This window comes from Vanellus vanellus, assembly GCF_965231255.1.
Source record: "Vanellus vanellus genome assembly, chromosome: 23".
NCBI classification, from domain to species: domain Eukaryota; kingdom Metazoa; phylum Chordata; class Aves; order Charadriiformes; family Charadriidae; genus Vanellus; species Vanellus vanellus.
Window position 1 is genome coordinate 2,540,609 of NC_138928.1, and position 21,207 is coordinate 2,561,815.

Genomic DNA, 21,207 nt, shown 5'->3' on the forward strand with positions numbered 1-21,207 from the left:
AAAGATTGTGTCAGTCACTGTTGCTGTATCCGAAGTAGCAGATCTCAGCGATGCAAAGCACTAGACAAACTGATCCTGGTCGTTCAGGAAATGAAATATGAGGAGAAAACTTAAATCTCAATGAATTTTATTGCAGGTTTTGATACTTTAAACTTAAATTGCATTCTGAAGAGACTCTCTCAACTGCTTACTCACAGCCTTTTTATATTTCCTCTTTTCTTCCTTTTTTCTGCCCATGTCACCACCTTTCCTACCTGTCACTACCCTTCTTATATGGACTTGGTAGCTCTGGGTTTGATTTTTTTTTCTGCCTCAGCTGTTGGTATGAGAACTTTGTCTTAGATCCGCTCTTGCACTGGACCCTTACTTACTCAAGATTCACTTTGGGAACTCACATCTTACCTACTCTGAGTGACAGTGATTGAATACAGATCTCCTTCCTGATACTAAAATTCTAAGGAATGGGAGTCAGACATTTGGGGGATTTAAAAACCCAAACAGTGTCAAATACCCATTTTATACCACAAGTTGTGGCATTTGTACAGCCTCAGATTTAGATGCTCTCTGTATGATTCAGACTAATCCTTTCTCCTCCAGGACTGGAGAATTCAGTTTCCTCAGCCTGGTAGGTTTATGGAGAGGGATTGTATTTAGTTCCCCAAACATGGGCCTGCTTTCAGGATCACAAAATGTAGGGGATTCAGGTTCATTTTTCCTACAGAGTAGGAACAAGGCAAGTTCCAGAAGGACCCAGTGTTCCTGCAACTGATTTGGCAATCGATTTGTTTGATCCTAAGACCAGCATGTCCTTCATGGATTTCAGAGAAAAAGCCTTGCTTATCCCTGCTGTAACTACTGGCTTCACAGGACTTATGTTGGGATGGGCTGATCATGTATCATGCTTTTTATTTTGGTTTTAGTAGGTGCTTCAGCCAATGACCCTGCTGCTTTCTTCCAGTCTCACTGCCAAGAAACAGAGTGTTCATTGTGGTCCTCAGCATTTGCTGTTCTGCTGGTTTTGACTGACTATGACCAGAAGGAAAATACGGCACTAGACAACGATACTGTCGGTACTTACAGGCTTTCAGGGTCCAAAGAGAAAATGCAGACTGAGGAGCACTTCCAGGCACACTTTGAAAGAAAACTGTCTTCCACCTTGGGTGGAGCACTACAAATCCCTCGAGAGAACAGACAGCTACAGTGCAGGTGAGTCCTATGCCTGGAATTTATCAGGTGTAAAGAAACTTTGAAGGCTCTTCAAGCCCAAGTGTAAAAAAGGTGCTAACTTTTCCACAGCTGATAATTAAAATGCTGAACTGCACTGGTTGATAAGCAAAGCAGAACACCCAGTTACAGCAATTTGCACATGAAGCGTGCAAAATCAGCCTAGCGCCGCACTACCAAAGTTGCTATCTGCAATCTGCAAAAGTGTCTGTTCACTTCAGGACTGTGATAGTGTGAGGGACATATGCACTGTAAAGAGAAACTGCCAATAGTTGTAGTTCCTTGTAGTGCTTCCCTCAGCCCAGCTGTCAGACACAAGCTTTCATTTGCTTTTTTCTGATTCGTGCCTTTTGATACTTTTATTTCTTAAATTTCAAGAGCCTTTTTCTGTTCCCTCTTAGCTGGAGACATGGAAAGTTGCATAATGGTATGACTGAGGTTGCCTAAACGGCTTTGGCATTGATTTGGAACCATGTTGCTGTGTTCTTTGAGGAGGACGGGTGAGGCTAGGCTACTGATAAAGCATTAATGCTTCCACAGCCTCATTTTCCCATCTGCCAAACTTCTCTTGGGGGCATTATAGAGTAGAAGCATTTCTTCTGCCAGAGAAGCCCTGCAGGCTCTCCGGAAGGCAGTCTTTGATGGCGGCACAGAATTCCTGATGTTCTTCCAGCAAGGCAAATATAATAAAGAATAGGAAGTCCGTTCATCAGCTTCCCTTTTAGTTTTGTTTGACTATGAAAACTCTCTCAGTTTTCTTTCTGAATCTCTTTTTGGATGCAGAGTGGACTGTCAATGGTTATGGCTGGGTCTGCTCTCCAAAGTCCTCCTGAGAAAGTAAATAGGAAGTCTCTGATTCATCATTTATCTGGGCTTTGTTTCAGCATGTATACTGAATGTATACTGAAACTTAAACTGTTGTTTTGAGACCATGGCAGGACTTGAGACTCAAGTCTAGCTGTGGGTGAGGTTCCACAAGGTGTGGTGAGCTAATCTAACAGCTTGCTGCTGCCAGAAGGGACAGGACCACACAGGGAAAGGAAAGCAGGCGAGCCAGACCTCTCTCTTTGTCTATAACTAGCTCTTACATCAGCTCAGCTATGTGTGGGACTGCAGCCTAAAACTATGGGACACATCTAACTTACACTGCTGTAAAGTAATTTCCTGGTGATAAGTGAAGGCAAATGGAGCCATAGTTGCTTTTGTGTTTTCTAGTTTTCATTCACCATGAAGACTTGTCACCGAGATTCATTTCTGCAATAGTGAGATCCTTTAGATTGTGCAATAGCCTTCTGTTCCAGCGCTGTCTTTTTATATATTTTAAACAAAAAAAAATGTAAGAAGGAGATGGGATGAAGTTCTGGAGTCAGAGGAACAAGATTACTTGATGGAAAAGGTTGAATTGTGTATAATTATGACATGTGACCTAGAGCTAACAGTCTGTCCACCGAGAAACACCTGGTGCAATAAAATAAGTCTTGCCCAGAGATCAAAGGGAGAATTTTGCTCTAAAGTCATAACTAATATTATTGGAAACTTTATCATTGCACTTGATGCTTAATAAGAAAATCTCTTTATTCCCTCCCCCAACTTGTCATTTAAGAACCATGTCTGCCTTGCTTCCTCATACTCTTTTCCCTGTTTCTTTTCCACTTCCCTATCTCATGTGTTTTCTCTGTTCTCCATTTTGTATCCACTTGTCAGCCCAGTGTGGACAATAAAATGATGGAAAGGGACTCAGCTCTATAATGTTAACTGGGGTCAGTTCCCACAGGCACTGTTCACAGGTGCCAGAAGCCTTGGGCAGACACTACATCACTTATATTTGGGTTGTAAGTAGAAAATCATCCATGTTTCCAGGGGATTCAAATGGCGAAGAAGGAGCACAGGGCCGGGGGGTTTAGTCAGAGTTTACCTACTGGAAATTTTGATTCAAGAACATAGGCAAAATAAATCATGTAGGTCAAGTCCTGCTTGCATCCCCTTATTCAATAATGGAATTCAGGAAGCATTTGACTGCTTTTTGGGAGGTGGGATAGGCTTGCCTATTTTTCTCCCCCAGATGTAGTGGTAGTGTGTTTTTCTTCTAGATGAGAATAGGAGGAATCAAAATACCATCTCCTATTTTCCTGTGGTGTTAATGAGGTCAAGTAATTGAAGCATTCAGCGCTCTGGGCTCCGGCGCTGACAGGCTATCATACGAATGGCACACAGAGTATTTGCGATTCATCTGAATGGAATGCAAAGGCATAGGGGTGCCTATGTGGGATTCATGTTATGTGGCAGCTGGATCTGCAGAAGGCTAATGCCTGTGTGGGTTCACAGTACGTGGTGCCTGCAGAGAGCTAACCGTGGCAACGTGGTTTCTCTGCCTGCAGAGCATGAGGCCATGCAAAAGCGCTGCAGAGGTGGAGGTTGTAAAAGGCATTGCATATAGTTTAACTTATCTGATTCTTTTCAGCTTCTCCTGGGGAAGGTTCAGAAAGATCACATTCAAGATGTTCCCTGTGCTGAACTGGCTGTTTTCATATCGGTTCAGAGAATGGATCTTGAGGGATCTACATGCAGGCCTAAGTGTTGGGATGTTTCAGATTCCTCAAGGTAGGCAGAGAGAAAAAAACACTCCAGCTTCCTTTTGTATGTCATGCTTTTCATAATCTATCTCCTGTTCTTCCTAATGTCATCAGCAAACATGGGCAAAATTTTACTTATAAATAGTAACCAAAGATAGAGAGCCTGCCCAATTTTCATGACTTCAGAAACAGATTTTTGCTTTCCAGGACTTTTAGGAGTTTGGCTGACCAAGTTACCTCTGCCAAATATCAATGGCTTCCTTTCTGCGTTCTGCTGCTCGCTGACATATGTTATATTTGGGACTTCGCATCATATCTCAATTGGTGAGGTTTATTTTGTACTATGAAATCTTTCTACAGGACTTAGAGATTGTGTTCAATGCTGTTTCAAAAAGCTGGCGAGATGTCTTAGTCTATGTCATCTAATAGTCAGATGTTATTTAGGTGAGAATCCAGACCCCCAGATTCTCAGTTCATTGTTGTTCCACTTCTGCAGCTGATGTGTGGTGAGAATTTCACCAAGTCAGTCAAGTTTCAGCTGTGAAGTCCTTTGTCCCCCCGAGGATGTGAGCTATCAGAGCTATCAGAGCCAAGGAGACGGCTGGAGTGTCATGGAGGTGTCTCCTACATAAAGGACCCATGCAAGCTGCCTCACGTTTACCCCCAGGATGTTGCTGTGAATCATAGTTTGGCTCCTGGTCTTCCCCGTGGTCTTCTACATACAGTTTTTTGTCCTGGCTGAACTGTTGATGGGTTTACATTCTTAATTTGTTCAGAAGCTAGATTATTAAAATGCTGTTTACATGAGAGAAGGCTCTTCACATTGTCATAATGAGTGGGTATGTGGAGCTCTGGCCTCAGGTAAATTGGCAGTTCTTTCTCTGACTATATTTTTCAACTGGTCTTGTAGCTCATTGTAATGCATCCAATTTTTGTGCTTTACATTAAAATCTTTTTATTGGGCATCTGACCAGCTAAAGACTTCATTCATAAAATGGTAGGAATATGACTTTGGAAACTTTAGGTGCTTGCTCAGAAACAGTAAAAACTGATTATATAAGTGGATTATATATATGAATGAAAATAGACTGTCTCATACTGCACAGACTGATGGTGGAGGGAAGAGATGGATGCGTGGTTTTAAGATAAGTCTTTGTGGCAACATCTCATGCATTTTCTGTTCTCTGTTCTGTTGGTTCCAGGCTCATTCAGCATCCTAAATGTGGTGGTGACAAACATTCTGAAGATTCCTAATTTCAACCAAACATTGTCCTCTAATGGTTCGCTCAACAATTTCTCAGACAATACATCCATGGAAGATTACATGGAGGCCTTGACACTTACCGCATCAATAACATTTTTGACTGGTATCATTCAGGTAGAAGATGAATCTATTTTATATCCTTACTGATGTATCCTCATGTGCATTCTCGTACAAATGTAAGACTTGGTACTGCTTGCATATTCTTACCACAAAAACTAAACTCAGCACATTTGAATACATATGTTATGCAAAGTGGGACATGAAGGTCTGTCTCTTCCTCCCATGCTGTCTGAAAAAGATATGATAGGGTAAGATTAATGTGTCCATGATTAATACGTGTGAAGTAAATTATTATCTTTTATGTTGACCAGTTCTACAGTATGTTGACCCTTAGGTAGTCCTGCATAACTGCACACACTTGATCTGAAGTGCTTCTATTTTGGTTTGGCAGTGTCTTGCTTAATTGTGCATAATGAAAATAACATGTTCAAATAACTATCCATCATGTATGGCAGCGAGGAGTCATGCTTTTCAAATATGGAAACAAGAAGGGCGGGGTTAGACATTGATAATTATATCACGTCTCGCTTCTCGTTTGTTCCATACAGTTGCTGCTAGGTTGCTTTTGCCTGGGGTTTGTAACAACATACGTGCCGAAGACTCTCATTGATGCTTACCTCACTGCAGCAGCATTGCATGTCATTGTATCACAGTTTACCTTTATCTTTGACATCATGCTCGACTTCCATAAGGGTCCCCTGGGCATTTTTTATGTGAGTAAATTCATTATTAGTCAAAGAAATGCATGCTTCTTGGAGGGGAAAGAAAAGAACAGCTTCAGAAATTGAAGGCAATTTCAATCTAAGTCAGTTGCTAAGGGATATGAGTGCAAGTCTCAGCTGTGGTTTACTTCGCCTTCCTGTTGTCTTGAACAGTGTTTGGAGCTTATTGTGTGACATGCGAGAAGAAAAGTCTGTGTGCGTATTTTTAATTACTTATGTAGCTCTATAATACATTTTCAGCACATCTATAATTGTAGTAGAGCAAAGGTTAGAGGAAAAGCTACTTTTTTCCTCACTAGATCACCGTGGGGAAGCTATTGGGCCCACAGTATCTTTATCATATCTGACAAAGAAGCAGCAGACTCCAAGCTAAAGACAAGTTAAAGCTAATTCATCCTAATTTACTTTGCTAATGTCAATCAGACAACTCGAGAAAATGATAGTGTAGAAGAGAGAAGAATCACGGTGCTAGATCTGAGCTATTTGTGGCAGTGTTTTCTCTGCAGATACCAATAGATGATACAAATTTTTAAATAGCATTTTTCTCTTAGCATCTCTCTTCTTCTAACTGAAGATACCACTGTAGCAGAAAGGATGAGTTCAAGTGTCAGGACAACCTATGTCAATCTCCTGGAATATAGAAATAGTTGTAGTGTCTTCCTCTGATCCTCTCTATGATGATTCTTTTTCAGAATCTATTTCATTACTTCCTGGCTCTCCCAAAGGCTAATGCCACCAGCATATTGCTATTTTTGCTTAGCATGGCTGCACTACATGTTAATACATCTATCAAGATAACTTATAAACATAGTCCTATTGCATTTCCTATGGAACTTCTCTTGGTAAGTGATCTTCAAAATGCCATTGTGATAATTGAACTAACAGGGAGTATAATATACTTTATTTCAAAAACCAATTCACACATTACTTCAAGATGCTGTTATATTTACACACTGAATCTGTGCTTAAGTCCTTTAAATACTTCTACAAGATTAACTGTCTTTAGATGGATTGTGTACAGTTTCAGGAGCCAATGCTATATAATCTCTAGTATTGCTTCTTGTTTGTTTTTTTTTTCCCAGATTATCACAGTCACCATTATTTCTAATCGCATTCATCTTCACGCTGAATCTAGTAGTGCTGTGGTCAGTATGATCCCTCAGAGGTTAGTAATCTATGCTGTTTATGAAGCTGTACTTCTGAGATACAAAAGAGATGTTTCAGCCTGTTCTTGAAATCTGACATGGGCTGACTTTTACTGGGAAGTACGGCTATTGGAATAACTCTTGAAGAATTTTAGTTGCATCATCGTTTCCAAGCATATGCAGAATTCAAACTGCAGTTTTCTTTATTAGACTCAGGTTTTATTAGCACAAAGAAGAAGGAATTTGCATTTTTTGTGAGGTGGAAGTCTTGCAGATTGAGAGCATCTCCTGTAGGGTGCTGGATGCCTCTGGTGACAGTCCTGGGTTTGGAGTTACTGTGGACAGAGCTCAGAACAGGTCTAAACTTATCTGTTCTCTGATCTTGTAGGTTTCTGCCTCCTGCACTGCCAGATTTATCAAACCTGAGCGAGATCATACAGCGTGCCTTCTCCCTTGCTATTGTAAGCTATTTCCTTCTTGTTTTTGTTGGGGAGAGGTATGCTTCACTTCACAACTACAATATTGCCAGCAATCAGGTGAGAACAAAACTACACATACCTCCTAGGCTAAGAAGCAAGCTGAATTCGACTTGCAAAGCCACTAACTACCTGACAGTGGTAGAAATGCAAGGACGGAGTGAATATGCCAGATGATTGTTTGGTAGCAACTTATTACCCTTCCCGATGCAAAGTGGTTATTATAAACCAATAATGTGAAGGCCAAAACACAGCCTTCGTATATTCCCAGTGATGGGGATGAACCTCACACACAGAGTGCTGCAACTGATCCCTGATGACCGGTGCTGTCATGAAATCATGAGACTATAAAAGCATGACAAATTAATAGCTGAAATTGTAAATGGCCAGAGCAGCTGTAGTTCTTCTCTATATGTGGCTGCTATCCCAAGTGTATGGATTCTCTGCCCAGAGTGATCGTTCCGAGAAGCTTTTAAGCTAAAACTGTGTTAGTTTCCAGTGTGGTAGAGTTAGTAAGCATTGGGCATTTTGCACTACTCCATGTTTAGCTTGTTGTGATGGCTTTGGATCTTTACTAGAATGGAACTAAGCCAGTAAGGAAGCTGCCCTGACTTCTCAAAGCCTCTGGGGATAGATATAAAGGGAATGTCTTTTCCACTCAGCTTTTGTCCAGGTGTACTATGCTGCATACTGACATTTGCCACATGTTAGATTGAAAGTCAGTGCTTCATAGCTTTGGGGTTCTAAGTGGATTTCTTTGAAAGAAGGAATGAAATTTTTGGGTCCATGAGATTCTCAGCTGTGAAAATGCTGTGCCTTTTAAGAGAGGTCATTTAACCATGGGAGACATTGCTTTCCAGAAGGTTTCCTGAGCTTAGCAACACAGATGACCAACCAGCAAGTGTGAGCAAAAGGAAAGGAATTCCTGATAAGCTACTTTAATGAAGGTAATTCATTCATTTGAGGCTTTCTCTGCTTCCTTCTGTTTCTGTTTTATAGGAGCTAATAGCAGCAGGGCTATGCAATATTTTCAGCTCATTTTTCAAAAGCTTTGTTGTCAGCTGTGCCATTTCTGGAACTGTCATTCAAGAGAAGACAGGTGGAAGAACACAGGTGAGCTGGTCTGGATTTGTTAAGCTTCCAAACTCATCTAAAATCACTGTATACTGAGTATAGGCTGGCATTTAATCTAAACAATTTGTGAGATATAAAGTTACATGACCATGCAACAGGAATTCAGATACCCTCTCTGTGTGCGTTCTATTAAGTACTGTACTTAAATGATACATGGCACATGATCTGGCATGAAGGAAGCCAGGATCCTGTGGGGAGAACAGGATACATCCATGCAGTTCAAAACTGTATTTTAGTGAAATACCCAAAAAGCCAAACAGAAAATTGTTCATGCATCCTCAATTCTGCCACTTCTTCCTAACTTTTTTAGGGGGGAAAGAGGGTGTAATATGTAATGATAATATGTAATAATGTTTTTATCATACCTCTTAACTGAATGTCTGTACATGCTTCACTGCATCATAGAAGTAATTTTGTTTAATAAAGAGTTTATTCCAAAGTCTGACTTGCAAGAGAAGTATCTTATTACTCAGGTGAAATTATCAAACGAAAATTCTGCATTGTTCTGCTGTGCCTAAGAATAGTCCATTTAGGTGAAATTTATATCTACATGAAAACTCTTTCAGCTTCAGTATTCTAGAATTTGTACCATGCATTGCAGCATACTTGTAGCCGTTGTTAATTGTGCGTTGGTTATTTTTCCCAGTCAGTGGTGGTACACGAACCATACTTGCTTGTTTAGAGAGGACAAGTAAGGAAATGGTTCAGTCAGACCTCTGTAATAAAGTATTTCTGTTCAGTTAGCAGCAGTGATTGGAGCTTCTATGATGCTGGTGGTTGCGCTGAAACTCGGACGCTTTTTCCAGATGATACCTAATGTAAGTGAACCTGAAATAGTTATGGCAGCGGTCCACTTACTTTCTAAGCACAAAATGAAGATTTTCTGAGCATAACATGAAGGTTTTTCTGGGATAGTTAGGGATTATATCATGCTGTAGATTTAATTGTTCTCAGGGATGGACCAAACCAAAATAATGACTTTAAGCGCCTAAATTTCAGCTGGTTAACGTATTAAGTAATAAATATTGTATCTCTGTCCCATCTCTCACTGATCAGTACAAGCTAAAAATCCTTGGCCAAAACTAGACTGAAATTTCACTGCCAGCCTCTGTAATTTAAACATTGTATTTCGGTTTTGGTCTCACATTTTCCAAGTTTTTGTACACCTGTAGAACAAATTAATAAGTTCCTCTCTTGCATCGGTATAAGTAGTTCCAAGATGGGTGCTTCAAAATCTTTAATGTGAAGAGGTAAATAAAATCTTTGAAATGGAAATTTGGGTTTAGTGTCTCTGATTCTAGCTTGGTCTTTGAGGTTTATTTTAAAACCATATGGACTCCTAAACTGCCTTGTGTGGGTTTTGCATTGCCAGTGTGCCTATAAACATTTTATTATTGTAGATTATTTAGAGTACTTGATTTTCCACTTTTCCCTTAAAGTTTTATTTAGACTTTCATTTTTTCTCGAAGTTTTCTTAGGGAACCACTGACAAAGTATTACTTCCTGATTTTTTCCTGGCCTCTTTGTAAGATGGGAGAATTAATCCCTTTCCCAAAATTAACTGACGAAACACAATTTAACCACCTACTTCCATTTGGTTTCTTTTTCGTTGCTAAGAAAGGCTGTTTCAACAAATGGTGTCAACCAACTTCCTAAATCTGGCAATGAACTACCCGTGCTAATTGAAACCATTCTTTGAAACAGCAGCTCTTAATTCTGTAGATAGTGCAGGCCTTTCTCCTCGTGCTGCCGGAGGCATAGGGATTCACTGAGGAGCTCTGTAATGGAAACTACACATAGCGTTGTAAGAGGAAGTCCAATTGTATTGGCAGGAGCGATTGTGAAATCGAGTTATACGCTAATTTCATGTTGGTTTGCAGATCAGTGGCGAACTGTTATATGTAGCTATAAAAATTGTGGCAATAAAGCTATTATAAGATTTTAATTTCAAGCAGTTTGTCTGTCCTGGATATCTGTTCCTTAGCATGTCTGTGGTTGCAAACGAAAAATAACCAAATAATAGATGCTATTTTTCTGTTTTCACAGGATATACTGGCTGCTATTGTGGTATTTAACATGCTCCCTTTTCTTGAAAAATTTATGGACATCCCCAGCCTCTGGAGACAGGATAAGTATCATTTTGTAAGTGACAAAGCCACCAAGGTTTTAGACTGTGCCTTAAAGGAAGAAACGGATGTTTTGGGAGGGCAGGGCAAAGCAGTGGGCACTCCCTTAGAAAAGGGATCCTTTGAAATATCCGCTGAAAGAAGTGTATTGAAATCTCTACACATCAATTTGCAATTAATTCTGTACAGGGAGAACTGATTATTGTTGTTGCTTCCCAGATCCCCGAAGAAGGGAATTGTCCGGCTGCCAGCCAGGGCCACATTCTGATGTCAACTCATCTGCAGGATTTCTCATAAAGAGAAAGACCCAAAATATGATGTGCATTTTGCTAATAATTGAATTCCTGTTAAAAAGTCTGGCAATTTGAACTGAAATTTGTGATCCTTGTTTGCAACTTCTTCCAAGACTGGATTGGTCTAGATGTGCTTTTCACATATTACCATTTCTAGCCTTTTTTTTGTCTGCAATTTGCAAATGCTGGGGCCGAGTTGGAGCTCATTGTGCATTAATGCTCGTGTTCTCTCTATCTCTTGTTCAAAGGTTATTTGGCTTGTAACTTTTGCTGCAGTGCTTTGTTTTGGGCTTGATGTTGGTTTAGCGATCGCCATGGGATTTACATTCTTCATAATCACCATTAGGTCACACAGGTACCTGTAAATTTTAAAAGAAAATACTGTTTTTTCATAGAGTTGATGTTTTAGAGATAGTTATATGTGTGATAATGAAAAAGCTGTTTCATGTTTGTAAACACTTCAGTCGGGTCATTCTGGAGTCTCTCTAATATTATCCCAAATCAGTAATCTCTGAGTTTATGGGCTCTGGACTGGTCCTTTCTGCAGGTGTACCATGCTGTTGAAGACTGCTTATTGTCTTGTAAGCATCAGCCAGGAGAGGTGATCTGTATACGCACTTCTATAGGGATAAAGTGAGATGTTGTGACTTTATTTCTAGTGCGTTCCTCAGCCTTCACTGCCGTTTACCAAGTTGCTTTATCTTCTCCGTAAACTCAGTTCGTGACGGGGGGAGAGGTTACATCAGGCTCACATTACTCAGTTTATTAGCTGCTAATCCAAACAGGAAAATAATTCATAAATCCGAGCCACACCTCATGAGATTTACCGTGATAGGGAGGTGCTTGTCTGAGGAGACTGAAACCTCTAGAATAACATGGAAAGAAGTAGGAAATAACTCAGTTGCTGCAAATATCAAACTGCTTGTGATCTGATCCGGAGTGGCTCTGAAAGAATACCTTCAGGAAGAATTTCAGTTGCTGTCTGAAACTCTCTGTATTGCCTCTGCTCAGAGTTATGCTCTTGGGTTTGCCTTGGGATTTAATGAGCACTGTGAATGGGCATTTCTGCAGCCACTGTTTGTTGAATATCCCTGCTGTCCATAGGACAGATAGAAGATCTATCTTCGGGATAGATAACCGCTTATCAATTTCCTACCAGTGACAGCATTATGCCGACAACACAAAAAAGTGTGGGAAGTTATCTGCAAACAGGTTGCTTTGAAGAGTGTCTTGACAACATTTTTCCATCCGTCAGGGCCCACTGCCTTCCGGTTCTCCAGCAACCAGCCAGATGTTTATTCCACCCATGCCCTGAACTGACCAGAAACTGCCCCAAAACCATGCGGCACCATTAGCAAAGCACGGTACCCAAACCAAAATATTCTACTTCAAGGCAAACCCCTGCATTAATGCTGCTGCGCGACCTCTGGATCAGACCTAGCCTGTGTGCAGCCAGCTCTAAGCACAACTTATAACTGCCTCTACCTATCTTTGAGGAGGGCTGTGGGGAGATGGAGACGCTTCCTAGTGTAATAACAGTAATCCAACTGTTCCAGAGCTAGAAATGAGACATTATACATTATTGAGGATACCCGTGTAGCTAAAGGCTGTGTTTGTGTACTGCTCCCCTACTCAAAGAACCCTAATTATGAGTGAATAACTTTTTGTACTCGCATCCTCTAAGTTACAGTTGATGTACCCAGTGAAGAGAAATGGAGATCAAGCTTTTGGGAACAGATGGCTTTCCTCTGTTCTCTGTGAAAACCTAATAAACATCTTTTTTTTCAGAATGAAGATGGTGGTGCTGGGACAGATTCCAAACATGAATATTTATAGAAGTTTATCCGTCTACCGAGCCGTAAGAGAAAACGAAAAACAAATGTTCCATCTCTCTGTAATCCAGCTTCTTCCCTTAAATGTCTGGGGGTAACTGTTCAGGCTCAGTTCATTTGATTCAAAGCTTTGAAGAATACTTAAGCGTCTGTAATGTGAAGTGATTCAGATACCTAGCTCAGCCGGCTTGGGCCTTTGGAGCTCGCTGTGTCCATCAGTGCTGTCTCCACGGTGGAAGCCGCGCTACTGTCATTTCCAGACCTGTGCGGCTGTTTTTGCTGACGTGCTTTTCTCAGTCTGGTTTTGTCCACTCCATGTATGTTTTCACAATAATGACGGTGTGTGTTCTAGACTGACTCACAGGTTCTCCTAGGGATGGGATCATAGGTAAGGCATGGGCCTTTTTAACGCATTATTTTCAAGACCTGCGCCATACAGAGTTAGTAGTAGAGAGCTTTGCCTTTGCCACATGGGTACATTCCCAATGCTATGCTGAGGGATTTGCAAAATAATAAGAATAATGGAATAATATAAGGACAAGGTTAGTAAGACAAGGGTATAGCGTATGTTTTCTGTAATAAGCATTAAAAATAATTTGGGTTATTTTATATTAGAGCAGGCAACTGACATTTGTGATAGATCTGCTGGAGGGATGTTTTTAATGGCAAGCGAAGCATATTAGTTTATGGTAATTTGGTCCGTGCTGCCAATGCTACTGCCAGTACGCCATGTAGTCAACAATGTGACCAGACAAACTCTGTCCTTAGGGTAGGCCCTTGCAGACTACAACACAGACCGTTAGGAGGGGGAAAATAGCTCCTGCTAGGTACAACCCTCACAGATCCAACTTCTGTTTTACAGGCAAGGGAGATTGAAGGTCTCAAAATCTTCCAGTGCTGTTCTTCCATCTCTTTCGCAAACATGAATCACTTCAAAACCTATTTGTTACGCAAGGTGAATACCACTTTTTCAGTCAGAGGAAGTTTCTAAGAGCCTGCATTAGGGAGATAAAAACTCTAATAAAACTGCCTTTCTTTTTCAGATGGACATGAAAGCAGTGCCTCTAGATGAAAGTGAAATGAGGGCTTTAATTAGTCTGTCTGACACTGCAGTGGAAAGAAAAGATCTTAAATGCTCTTGTGTCTGTGATCCACCTCTACCACCACCTAGGGTCAGCTTTAAAAGTCTATTTATCTAGTCTGTTTGTTTGAGGTGCCTGGTTTTATGTTACTGAGGACAATGTTCTTAAGTTGCCAGTAATGAAAGGACTGTCAGTGTTTATGTAAAGCATATATATATGTTTTTACTGTATGAAAATAAGCAAACATTACAGCTGTATTTCTTTACACATAGTTTATGTGCTAGAGCAATAGTAGCTCAGCTTACTGGCTGAATTAACTAGCAATTGAAGTATTCAACATCTCTCCTCAGCTGAAAGTATTAATTTTGTCAGGTGCTTCAGTAGGGATTTTCTTCATTTTCCCCATAGAATTGAGAGAATTCCCTTGCTTATAGAAGGAATTTGTTCCACTGCCGATACTGTCAAGTGCAAGTACACAATACCTCAAAGGCAGCTACAATTATCGTGATTAGAAGATTTCTCACCTTTACTATAATTGGCTGCTGTGCATCTTCTAGAGTCACTCATATCCCTCGTTATCTGAATTTTCTGAATTGCCTTAGACAATATGTGAAAGGAACTTCAGGGAATGGATTGTCTTCAGAAGATATTTTTCAAGCAGTTATATGTGATTTGTAAAAGCTATCGTATGAGAAATGGGTTGAAAGACAGTGGTTTGGAAAACATGGCACCAAGGTGCTTTAGGTAATTTAACATCATCTTCTAAAGCACAAAAATGCAGAGAGTGACTTTTCCTTTCCTGTGTTATAAAAATTAAAAAAAAACACACCACATTTGGAACTGTTCAGAAAGAAAAATTGATTAAATCAGTCCATTCTGTGACCAGCTGCCATACAAAAGAGTAGATGAATCACGGGTCTGCAGAACTCAGCCAGGAAGTGAACTTACTGTTGCCCAGAAAGGCAGTGGCCATGGGCAGTCTTTTTTTGCTCCTTTTCTTTTCTGAAAGGTTGAAGTAACAAGTCAGACTCCAGTATCACAGGCTGTTTCAAAGTGGGGAAGAGTGAGGTACCACTGTACTCTTTGGTGGCTGAAGGCACTCTGCTTAATGACATCTGAGCCTTGCCTAAGTCACCTGCTACTTTGCATACTCTTGTGGCTTTGTGCTATATTTAGTGTTATTTGACATGATTTTTTTACCATGAGAGAAGAAATATCATATGATTTACAGTACTGTCTGTCTTACAGCCAAAAATTTCCCATCTCCTGGGCCCAATTCTTCCAACCACTGGTGTATTCTTCATTTTCCATCTTAGATACCATATACAGAGAAACTGGTGAAGCAACGTCACACAGACAGCGATTCCTCGTCATCGTCAGTTAATTTGGTACATTGGTCGAAGTATGGAGGCAAACTCAGCTCTAGGACGTTCTTGGTGGAAGCAGCTGATGCATCTCCAGACTTTAACACGGGACTTACGACCGAAAAGAATGAGGATGAAGGTAGAAGAGCTTGCCTTTCACTGGGCTCTGCCATAGATGATTCCTCAGTACAGATAGAGCAGGAGGAACAGCCAGTGCATTTGCCATGTCCAGTTCACACCATTATTTTAGACTTCAGCATGGTGCAATTTGTGGATTTGATAGGTTCAGAGTTACTGCGACAGGTAAGCAACCTAACTGCACATAAATGTGAAACCTGAAGTTTACTCAGTGTCTTATGTTTCTTGTTAGCCTAAAACGCCCTGCTACGTAACAATCCGCACATCTTCCAGTTGACCTTTAAGGGTGCAAGATTTAACTATTGAGTTTCAGAAATTCCCATAAAATCACTTTTTTAAAAAACAAAACTATCCATACAAAGGACATGCAAAAACCTGTCCTCTGCTGCGACCAGTTCTAGAATCATGTAAACTAAAACCACGTTTATACTTTGTTTTTTCCATTTTGGCTGTTTCTTTTTTCTTCTAGCTGGACATTTAAAAAAAAAAAAAAAAACAGCTCCTGTGTTGAAGTTTCAGATATAAAACTGCTAGCTATCTTTTCCTAGAGTGATTTTGTTATTATTGCTGACTGCCTAATTAGCCTTTTCTTTGAACTTTTAAATCTGCAAGTGGGGATCTTTGCCAACAGAGATATATATTTAGCAAAGTTAAATTTCATGTAGCTGTGCTTCTCAGAAAGATACGGTTCCAGATGGATTCTTAGTCAGCTTGCTCAAACTCTGTAGCTCAGCTTCAAAAGATTTGTGTTTAATAACAGGTTAGATTAACACCTGTTGGGAATAATTGTTGGACTGAGCTGATGTCCCTAAAATCCGTATTTGCCACCCATTAAATGGGAAAGGGGGTAAAGTCAAAGTCTTTCCAGATTCCTCCAGCCCCATATTCTGAAATTCTGATTTTCTGAAATAATGAGTTTCATTGCCTTTAAAAAACCCACCACCACTACTTTTTAATTACGAAGGGTCATGCATTGAGAAAATGATGAGAATCTATCCCCTCTAAAATCTGATTCCTTTAACACTAAGTTGAAATATCTAAAAATGTTGGACAGGAAAATTGAGACAACCAGAATTAGGGGTGACACTTGAAAATATGGGTTCCTATTCTGGTTTACACATGGGCATGGCATCTGTGTATGGAGAGATGTTTCAAGGTAGTCTGTTCCCGTGATAACTTTTTGTTTAAGTGAAGCAATATCACTGTGTGCTGCGTAGTGAGCTGTGGGAGGGGCGGCATGGGGTCTGGCTGGGACCTGCCCTGCTTCTGGAATCACTGTTCACTAAGATCTTGGACAACTTGGCTGTTTAGTGCTGAACTCAGATCCAGGATTTGAGATACCAGAATAAGGGTTATCTTCAGAGATAAAACACTACAAGGGAAGTTTTATTTCCCTGTTTATGTTTTACCTTCTAGTGCACTTGTATAACACAGAATTGCTCTAATGCCTGTATATAATTCTTTCCACAGATCATCCATATGTTTCACAATATTGGCATTACAGTCCTTCTAGCTGGCTGTCACTGTGAGTATAGTATTTGCTTACTAATGTTGACTTATCTCCAAGGATAAGTTTTAAACTTAAGTGAAATGTTTTAGCTGTGCTGCTTGGTGTGATTTTGCTGCTTTATTTCCCTCTTCCCCCCATTTTTTATAGCCTCTGTGATGGCAGACTTGGAGAAGAACGATTTCTTTGACAGCTGTGTGACCAAAGAAAAGTTCTTTCTAACTCTTCATGATGCTGTGCTGGCTGCTTTGGACAACCATCAACAGCCAGATGAGCTAGAACCTACTGCGAAAGAGGTTGCTGACGAACAGCTAGCTGAACAGCAGAAGGTAGAATATTTAGCTTAACATTTAAGCCTTCATGTTGTTAAATTATCCTCTTGGTAACTTAAACCTTGTCATGTGGCTGAGGAAATAGGGCAGAGCAGATGCTCTTTTGAATTCTCCAGTTTTTCACAGGTACTTGCTTTTTGGCAATGCATCAATAATCCAATTTGTTTCTTTGAGTCCTGTGTTCCTGTCTGGGAAAAGGCATCTTCACGCGCAGGCTGGAAAGGCATCCAGCTGAGTTTTGCAGCAGGGAATGGCTTTGTTGCATTTTAAATTTTTTCCATTCCTCTGACAGAGCAAGGACCCTGCCAGGGCAGAGCAAAAGCTCCAAGTTTTATATTTCCAGAGGTTACTGCACCAGCTCCCTTGGGGCTGACGGGGGAAGTGAAGGACAGTGCTAGCTTGATTTCCTGAAGAACTGAAGTTTATCCACATGCTCTTTCTGTCAGTACTCTGCAATAATTTTTAAGCTCACTGTCTGTCCCAGCCAAGTTTGAATAGGGCAGATGGCTGCAAGTTCCAGGAAAAGCCCTTATTCTGAGTAGAATATTCCAGTAATTGCCCCACCTAGGGAAAGAACCCAGCCTTGGCTAATCATCCTATGCATACCGCCCGGCTGGGGTCCTATAGCTGAAGGAAGTGAGGATGAAGTCAAAAACCTATCCAAATCTGCAGGAAAACAGGGTTCTTGAGTTCTGCTGCTCATGGACCAACTTGTTTAACTCTCTTATCTTGGCATTGTACAGAATAGTCTGATGCAAGGATATTGACCTTCCAGATTCTCTCCCCCCTAGAAAAAACTTCAAAGAATGAAGGTGACAGTATATATTCACCAATCTCCCTTTAATGGACGTGGTGGGGAAGGTTGGGAGCAGCTACCAGGCAGGAGGTGACAGTGGTTCCCCAGGATCCAGCTCTGAGATGAAGCTGGCCTGGGGGTACAGATGGGACCCCCGGCAGCTCGGCGGTGTCAGCTTTGGCAGTCCCTGCTGGCTCGTTTCCTCAGCAGCTGGGGATTTGGACTGTCCTGTGCTCCCACGCCAGCATGGCCCTCTGGCTGCTCACGTGATGTTGCCTTGGCATGGGAACTGCGCTTGACCGGCTCAACAGATTGGCCACCTTTGGCTTACAGTAATGTTTGTGGACATTTCAGGAAAGAAGTTTTCTCTTGAAGAAGAATAAAGGTTTTTTCTCTGCAAAGAACTCTGACAACAAACTTCTGCACGAAGAGCCGATATCAGATATCTCATGCTCAGCCCAGAATAAAGCAGAGCCAAGCTCTCTCCGGCAGTACGATACTCCACCCCTTCAATCGGATTTCCAGGACCCAGGCTGGGGGAAGAGATGGAAGTATACCAGCAATCCCTGAATTACAAGTGTTGGGGAATTGGGATTTCAGTAGAGAGGAAAAAGGTACAGTTAAGCAACAGTTCTGGCGATCCTTATCAGCCTTCGATCCTTTTTCTTTTTATGTTTTTCTCTTCCAGAGTTCTTAAAATAGACAGCCTGATTAATGCCTCCAGTAGTTCTGTTGTTCTAAACAAAAAGCAACATTTATGTTGTTGCTTTCAAGCATTTTCAAATAGATATGCTCCCCAGCAATGCCGAAAGCAGAGAAATTTCAATGTATAATTCCTAGTTTTGTAGCTGATTATAGCAAATTATTTGTGCTTGTTTTCTGAAATTCTGTAGAAGTTTAAATGTCCTAACCTAGCACTTCTCATATATTTATTGCTTGCTAGTAAGTAAAATTAATCTGCCATGTTTCAACAGGTTACATGCAGGGAGTTTCATTATTTTCAGATGTATTTAGAATGATGTGAATCTTCAAAGAAAACATTTTATTGTTTGTTGTTCAACACTTTGCTGAAGCTGATACTGTCTGCAGTCACATAACACAGTGTCCATCCGTTATTTCTGCCTCAGTCCCTTTCTAACCCACCAGAACTAAATCCCGGTGAACAATATAATATTCTTTTTTTTTCACGTTTTTGTAGTCCTATACTGAAATAGCGAAGAATGGAGGAATGTATTCACTTTGTTTTGAAGAGCCAGGAAAATTGTGGACTTAGATACAGTGAGCACTTGGGAAAAAAATCGGCTTAGTTATATTTTCTGTAGATCAGCCTTAGCGTTTGACACAGTAATAGCGGTACAGCGATGGGAGCTGGAATACCACCAAAAGCAGAAGCATTGAACTGTACCAGCAACACCCATCACAAGGCTTCACCATGCCCTCGCCTGGAGGATGGTCCCATGGCACAAATACTCTAGTGTGAAGAGCTGCAGGTGATTTAATTTTAGGTGGGTGGCCAGCACTGTTCAGACCCTATTTTAGGGCAAAACTTGGATTTAATGATGGATCCTTGGTGGACAGATGCTGTGCTCTGGGCTAAATTCGTTAACGTGAACAGCTCTAACTTTTGCTGCTGGGCATTGTGTGGTTTCTGGATGTGCAGTAACAGCAAGGTGGCTCCTCTGAATCCTGCTGCTCCTGGCTGCTAAATTTTAGCAATGATACAACGGCTAATAGGAATATTAATATTAAACTATCTGTAATGTATTCCAGTGAGTTCTTCTAATCTTTTTCATCATTTTTTTTCATTTAAATTGTTATTGATTCCAAGCAGTTTCTAGAAGGAAGCCACAGTATTGCATATGTAAACTGCCAACGGTAAAGGATTTTAGCGAACATTACTGTGGAGAGTTGCTTACTGTGGAGGAAACTGAGTCCTGGAACCCTCATACCTTTTGGATTGAAAGACAGGAAAAACTGAAAGCTCAAATGGTGTTGAGTAATTCTCAAACCGCATATGCTTCCCTGCATTGTTTTGGACAGTGGCTTCACGCCAAGCTCCTCTCAGCTCTGTTCAAAACAGTAATACAAACCCCATGAAAAGCATCGCCCCTAATTTCCAGATTCTGTTGGCTCTCCTACGGCAGCCCTGATTTAAGATGAAATGGCATTCCTCACTGTTGGCACCATCGAAACTCTCCATTGCAAACTTAAGAGATTATTTCTTTTTTTTTTTTTTGGCTTGTTCTGCAAAGTTCTGAATTGTTCCTTCCTACCCCCACGACTCTGCCGAGCTGAGCACCAGGGGACAACTCAGACGTCAAACTTAGTGTTCAACTGAAGGGTACGCATGCCGCAAAACAAGTATCTTGCTGAGAGGAAGTCCAGACAATCCTGATCTTTTTCCCTTATAGCTGTGCAGTGCCGTAACTCTGCTCCCACGTAAGTACACAAGGCTTCTGTGTTTAGCCAAGCACAAAACCCTGGACACGGGCTGGGAAGTGACAAAGCACGTACTTTATGGCCAAGGACTCCACCTATACCTCTAAAAAGCCACAGAAGTCGGAGTTCAAAGGCCTGTCTGTAATCATGTGTTTGTCGGCAGCTTGACATTCTCACCTGACCTAGTTGCACCGACTACAGTTGTTTTGTGCACCCAGCAGCTTTTTAATGTCCTTCTTGGCTCACGTGATGCCACGATGTTTTCCTAGCAGGGCACGCTGCAGAAACCCAGGCAGCTCTCCCACTCCGTTGAATTAGAGGACACAGATCCCAAAGCATGCACGTTATCACTGCAGATGGTGCAAAGTGTATATGGAATCATAGAATCGTTTGGGTTGGAAAGGACCTTAAAGACCATCCAGTACCAACCCCCTGCCCTGGGCAGGGACACCTCCCCCCAGCCCAGGTTGCTCCAAGCCCCGTCCAACCTGGCCTTGACCACCTCCAGGGATGGGGCAGCCACAGCTTCTCTGGGCAACCACTAACCACCCCCAACCCTGCTGTCCTTTTATTAACATATTACTCTGGGGCATAAATGGCTGCAGAAGACATAAAGCAGCTGAGGAACCTCGGGAGTCACGCAGAGCGTGGCAGCAGCAGTCCTGGGGACAATGCACTGTGGTGTGTCACACCGCGCAGG

At 41.3% G+C, this 21,207-nt stretch overlaps 1 protein-coding gene across 1 annotated transcript; it reads left to right on the plus strand.

Moving 5' to 3' along the window:
- Positions 1 to 803: 803 nt before the first annotated feature.
- On the plus strand, positions 804 to 18,632 carry SLC26A8 (solute carrier family 26 member 8; the record flags this gene model as incomplete). Its single annotated transcript, XM_082494585.1, has 20 exons — positions 804 to 848; positions 959 to 1,206; positions 3,686 to 3,825; positions 4,005 to 4,121; positions 5,000 to 5,175; positions 5,670 to 5,834; positions 6,536 to 6,685; positions 6,926 to 7,008; positions 7,377 to 7,524; positions 8,464 to 8,577; positions 9,339 to 9,416; positions 10,645 to 10,740; positions 11,266 to 11,372; positions 12,806 to 12,875; positions 13,712 to 13,804; positions 13,893 to 14,021; positions 15,248 to 15,598; positions 16,904 to 16,958; positions 17,091 to 17,269; positions 18,423 to 18,632. Coding segments are annotated over 20 exons (2,754 nt in total), but the record flags the coding sequence as incomplete, so codon positions are not given.
- Between the last annotated feature and the right edge of the window lie 2,575 nt (positions 18,633 to 21,207).